At 58.6% G+C, this 6,192-nt stretch overlaps 1 protein-coding gene across 1 annotated transcript; it reads left to right on the top strand.

Annotated features, from left to right (window-relative positions):
• Positions 1-235: 235 nt before the first annotated feature.
• LOC121086989 lies at positions 236-4,843 on the top strand. Its single transcript, XM_040591528.1, is given in 6 exon segments — positions 236-405; positions 1,310-1,436; positions 2,353-2,466; positions 2,849-2,956; positions 3,363-4,434; positions 4,436-4,843. Coding segments are annotated over 6 exon segments (1,488 nt in total). The 5' UTR covers positions 236-387; the 3' UTR covers positions 4,485-4,843.
• The last annotated feature ends 1,349 nt before the right edge of the window (positions 4,844-6,192 follow it).

Genomic DNA, 6,192 nt, shown 5'->3' with positions numbered 1-6,192 from the left:
GCCGAGGCCTCAAGAGGCTGTTCATGAAGCCACCCCCTGTGGCGGCCCCGACGGGCCAATGGCGGCCTCGCTGGCGGTCACGTGACAGGAGGGCGACGTTCAAAATGGCGGCACCGACAGTAGCGCGCTCCACCTGCGGCCCCTCCTCCGCGAGTGCTTCCGCAGGTCATGTGCACGCTAGCCACGCCTCTGGTTGGCGCGGCCTACTTCCGGGAGGCGCGGGGCTCCGGCCGGAAACGTGCGGGGCTGTGCCGGCGGGAGGCGGTACTCGCGCGGAAGTGGCGCGGCCGTTTGCATCGTGTGGCCTACTTCCGGCATAGAGCCTACGGGAGGAAGGCACGCTAGTAGCGCCGTGTAGAGGCCCCGGGCAGTGCTCCCCCGGCTGCCATGGCGGGGCACACGCAGGTAGGAGCCGTGCCCTGGTGCAGGATGGCCTGCTGTGCCATCCCCAGTGCCGCAGCCCTCAATGCCTGAAGCTCTGTACCCCCCTCCCGCCTCCCTGCGGCTTTGCGCAGTGGCTGCCATCGTGGCTGGCACTGTTGGCCCCCTGGCCTAGCCACAGCGTGGCCTCATGCCACCCCCTGAGCTAAAGCCCCCCCAACCCCCCACCTGCGCCCCCAGCATGGCCTCACTAGCTGGCCCTGCCATGCCACGTCTTCAGTCATGTGGCCACACAAAGCCAGAGCCTGGCCTGTGGCACGTGGTGTGATGGCTGCAGCAGGTCTGTGTGGGTGGCTCCAGCTGCTGGTGCACCATGGGCTGCCAGGAAATAGAGCCAAGCTCTAGGCAGCATCTCGCTGAGGTGTCGTTCTCTGAAGACTGCAGAATCCCTGAATGGTTTGGGTTGGGACCTTGAAGACCCCCCAGTTCCCCCTCTGCCACACACAGGGCCCCCTTCCCCCAGCCCCGGTGGCTCCCAGCCCCGTTCAGCCTGGCCTTGGGCACTGCCAGGGCTGGGGCACCCACAGCTGGTCTGAGCAGCCTATGCTGGTGCCTTGTTCTCACAGGGAAGAGTTTCTCCCTCATATCTGATCTCAATCTATCCTCTTTCAGCCTTTGTCCTGGCCTACAGGCTCTACTAAAATCCCCAAGACCTTTATCCCCCACCCCCCTCCGGGGCGTGCGGCTTCCTCAGAAAGTGCTGTCCATTGGTGCTTCAAACTGCATGATTTGGTTTTTCACCCAAGGGTGGAAGTAGCACCCGGAAAATAAAACATGTAAGAACGCCCTCTCCCCCATGGTGGTGGGCTTCCCTGTCCAAAGGTGGTGCAGTTCTGCAATTCCTCATGGTGCAATCCTTGTGTGGCAGGAGCCAGTGACCTTTGAGGACGTCGCTGTCTATCTGAGCCGGGCGGAGTGGGAGGCCATTGCAGTGAGACAAAGGGATCTGTACTGCAGCGTCATGCTGGACAACTACAAGCTCTTGACGTCCCTGGGTAACCCAAAGCTTTAACTACTGGGTTCAGGCTGCATCCAGGGAGGGCACAGCTGGGGCAGGGATTTTGTGTTACATTTGACTCCTTCTGAGGGGCTGATCAGAGTTATGGCTGCAGCGTGGGGGTAACTGCTTCCAGCACCTGTGCTCCTGGGGGAGTTTAATGCTGGAAAAATGCAGGATTTGGGTCTTGTTGAGCTGATGGCTGTCTCTGAAAACAACGGCAGGTGAGCTGCCTCCCCTGAGGTCAGGCAGGGACCCACTGGGGGGTCCTGGCCACAGGCCGATGATGTGGGTTGGAAGGGACCTTAAAGACCATCTGGTCCCACCCCTGCCACGCGCAGGGACACCTTCCACCAGCCCAGGTGGCTCCCAGCCCCGTCCAGCCTGGCCTTGGGCACTGCCAGGGCTGGGGCACCCACAGCTGCTCTGGGCAGCCTGTGCCGGCGCCTCGCCGCCCTCACAGGGAAGGATTTCACACCTGTCAGAGGACAGTACAGTTCCCTGAACCAGTGAGGTCCCACTGCCACCACAACAGGACAGAGATCTCTGATTACCAGCATAAAGGGTCTGGGCCAGGCACCTAGGAGGACATCCCATGCCCAGAAGCTGCTCCTAGGCTGAGCAGCAAGTAACCCCTCACAGGAAAATCCTGTCAGTAGAGTTGGGAGTTGGTTCCTGTATTCCCATCAGAGCTCTGCCCTTGCAAATTAATCTCCAGCAGCAGCTCCAGTATCTCTCTCCTTTTTTTTTTTTTTTTTTTTTTTTTTCCCCATGTTCTGGTGTTGTTTCTTCTTGGCCTCTTCTGGTCACGGTGCAGTGCAGCTTGGGGTCACAGAGAAGACCTTTATTTTTTCATGTTAACAGATTATTGCTGCCATTTGTGTTAGAATGACACGCTCTGTTCTGCCCCCCAGGTTATCCAGGCCCAAAACCTGACATTTTGTACCGGATAGAGCATGGGGAAGAGCCGTGGCTCTGCATGCCGCACAGCCCAGTGATGTGGGACGGACCTGACTGCCCCTCTCCAGGTGAGCAGAAACAATCCAACCCCTTGGCTCGCCAGGGCGTGGTGGCATGTTCCAAAGGCCACTTCAAGCTTCTCTTTTTCTGTAGCAGTGCCCAGCATGTCTCCAGGGTTCCCACTTGCTCTCCTGTCCAAATCCTTCCCCTCCCCATGGTCTGTTGTGAGGCATCTCTCTCCTTTCCCTCTGGCCCTGCAGCCCTCCCCACACAGTAGCAACATCCAAGGGAAACGGAGGTTGCCTCTCTCCCTGTGCAAACGCTGCAACTCTGCAGAGGTGGAGGCTTTCTGGCTGCTGATGGTGGACAGGGCTTCTTCATCATCCTCGTCCAGCCCCATGGCAGGGCTTCCCATGCTGGGAAGGTGATGTCCGTCTGGTTTCCCTACAGGGTATGGCAGGGACGTGAGCTGGCTGGAAGAGCCTCCCTTGGGCTGGTGGCCCTGTGCTGGTGAGCGTTGCATGCGGGAGGAGAAGAAGACACAGACACCCTTCCAAGGTGAGTCCTGGTCCCCCTTCTTGCTCGCCACCGGACTCTGGAGCAAAGAGCCTGAGGTGGGCTCCAGCCCCGTCCCTGTCCCCAGCTGCTTGCGCTGTACCTGGTCAGTGCTGCCAGGAGTTCTCCTGTCCTGTGCATGCAACATGCTCAGGCAGAGCTCAACTCCCCTGTCCAGCCAGGTAGAGGACAGGGACGTGTGTCATGGGTGGCCCCTGAACCAGGGAGAGTGGATTTTTCTTACTTTCAGTGTCTCCCCCATTCAGTACGGCCCCTCTCTCCCTGTCCTGCCACAATGCCCCCACCAGGAAGAAGGCAAACTCTTTCCAGCCCACTCTCAGCAGGAGGATGGTGCATGCAGTGGTGTCTCCAGTCTTCAGACCACTGAACAAGTTCAGGTGTCTTGCAGGTCAGAGTGAGTCGCTGTCGGAGGCGGCTGGCAGAGGAGCGGGGCCAGTGGAAAGTGGAGAGAAGGCACAGACAGCGTTGTGTCCTGGGGAGAGAGGAGAAGATGAAGAAGAGGTCACAGCAAGCACAACCCAGAGCAGAGGATTCCCCCTTCAGCCAGTGACAGAACAGCGGAACAAGAAGGCACATCCTTGGGAGCACCTGGATGGTAAGCCTAGGGAGAGGTTTCAGAGGAGTGGCCCAAAAAGTCGGTGCGACCTGGGAAAAGTGACATTTCTGCAGGGAAACAGGAAACTGTCTGTCAAGGAACTGAATGAGATTATTTTGAAAGACCACTGTTACTGTGTGAGGGAGACATGGCTCTTGCATTGCGCCTCACAGCTGTGTCCTGTGAGAGAGCACAGCTACTGCAGAAGCCACGAGGTTGGTGTCTCTGTGTTTAAGGGCCACCAGAACCATCACATACAAGGGATTGCTTATCAGGGTAGAGTTAAAAAAATTGATCGTCTTACCGGTAAGGCTCGGGTCATGCTGCACAGGCTGGAAAAGCGAAGAACCCAAACAGAGCGAATCATCAGGAAAGCCAACAGAATTCTGTGGCATTACAAGTCTTTTGACAACAAGAGGTTGAAGTTGCCTCAAGGCTCCTCTAGCCCCGCCTGTCCACCTGAGCCTGCTGCCCCTCCTGCTAAGGCAGAAGACAGCCCTGCAAAGGGAACATGCGAGGCATTTTGTTCTCCTGCAAATCGGAAAGCTGTGTCCCCCAAGCATCAGAGTGAAGGTAGCTCCCTAGGGCTGTCGCCAGAAGCACTCAGTGCCCTTGCGGTGTCTTTTGAACCCCCACCCTCAAATGCAGCTGCAGAGGTGAAGAGCAAAGTGACACAGCCCAAGGTGCCTGTACATCATGAGGTGCAGAGCACACTGCAGGTCCAGAGCCCCTGCACTAAGCAAAACATTGAAGAACGTGAACTAGTGAATTCAAATTATGTATCACTGCGTGATGCATACAAACTATTGATGCAGACTGTTGACCGCTTATTGGACTCTGTATACCAGAACTTTGAGCTTCATGGCTGCTCTGTGTAAGGATCGGTGGCCCATCATCATTCAGATCGACAGCTGATGGGTGGCACTGCGGGGACCTGTCGAGCTGACAGTCAGGACTGTCTTCCCTGCAGCAAAACCCACTGAAGCGATCTGAGAGAAGAAACGCTCTGAAAGGCATGCAGGGGCAGATCAGTGGGTATAAAACTTGGGGTGCAGTGCCTGCTGGGGAACCACCATGCTGGGATGCTCAGGGGGAAAGGCCAAGGGGAAGGGAAGGATTGGTGTGGATAAAATGAGATAGCATGGAAAAATGGTGCAGAGGGGGAAGGATGGACAGCCATGTGTGAACAGGCACCTGGTCAGACTGTTTCTGGCTGGGCTGCGCTTGATTGCAGCGGTTCTTCCTCTCTGCTTATTAAACTATTCTAAATTATTGTCAGTATTGTCACAGCCCCTGGTGGGTCCATCTGTGTGCTAACTGTGCTCACAATGGAGCAGCTGCTTGCTGGGCCCTGGCGGGGAGGAATCCCCGGTGTGTTCGCGCCCTCTGTGTTTTCTCGGGATTGACTGATGCAGTGTGAGGGGAGTGGAGCTCGTGGGGTGGCGTGTTTTGTCCACGCCTTTGTGGCCACGGCTCTCAAAGCAGGGGTTGCACTCGGGGCAGGATGAGGAATGGCCCCGGTGCCCCCTGCGGGCCAGGCTCGGCCCCCGCCGCGGCAGGCCTGTCCCGGAGGGGATCACAGGGCCGCCGCCATGGCCGGGCCCTGCAGGGGCGCCACAAAATGGCGCCGCCGGTGAGAGCGGCCAATCGCGCAGGCGGGTGGTGTCACGTGGTGCGGTGTGGCGCAGGGGGTTCTGGGGCAGCCGTACGACTTCCGGGTCACGGGAGGGAAGGCCCCCTTCGGGCGGGACTCGCCACCTGAAGTACGTGATCCGGATGTTTGCACACGTCCCTTCTGCCGCCGTTGCCGTGGTAACGCGGGAGCTACTTGCTGCTTCCGCTGGAAGCGGGGGGCGGGGCCCCATGCGGCCGGCGGGGCCGGGGCCGCTGGTCCGTTTCGGGCCTGGGAGCGCTCAGCCCTGCCGGACCGCTGGTACCGGCTACGGGCCCCACCCGGGCAGAGGCCAGGCCGAGGGCAGGCGCAGGGCCCGACGGCGGGTGTTACCCAGCACCGTAACCGGGGACACCCCCCCTCAGAGGCTCACCAGGCCACCCAGCTGTGGTGCTCAGCGGTGCTGGGTGCCTCCTCCCGTGGCAGGCCCCGGGCCGGGTCGGCACTCACTGTTTGCAGGGGGGATTTGCAAATCGGCAGCGTGTTGCGTGCCCGTTCCTGTTCACGTATGTGGTTGCTCACAGGTGTCCTGCTTCCAGTGCGTGCCCTCGGGCAGCACCACGGATGCTTCTCATGGACCCCACATGCTCCCCGGTGGGGCTCACCCGCTTTGGGGGCGGCGGTTTGAGCCGGTGGTTGTGATCTCCCACTGCCACAATTATCTTTGTCCTATTTTCGACTAGTTTTTGTTGACATCAGTGGATTGCAACACCTTATCAGCCTGTCTCCTCCCGTGGCCAAAGCTCCTGCTTTCCTCCCTCAGGAGCATCTTTCTGCATAGCTCAGATAATGGTGTTCCTGACACTGTCTTTGTTCCCTGCCCTTCCCAAGGCTGCCTCCCTTGAGCAGAAGTCCCATCGTTCTTCACTTTTAACAGCTTTAAAGAGTCACCTCGGCCTAAACCTTGGGCACAGATTTGTTTAACATACAGTTAAACACTACACTGGAGAA

This window comes from Falco naumanni, chromosome 4 (assembly GCF_017639655.2).
Source record: "Falco naumanni isolate bFalNau1 chromosome 4, bFalNau1.pat, whole genome shotgun sequence".
Classification (NCBI taxonomy): Eukaryota; Metazoa; Chordata; class Aves; order Falconiformes; family Falconidae; genus Falco; species Falco naumanni.
This window is presented reverse-complemented; position numbering and strand designations above follow the sequence as displayed.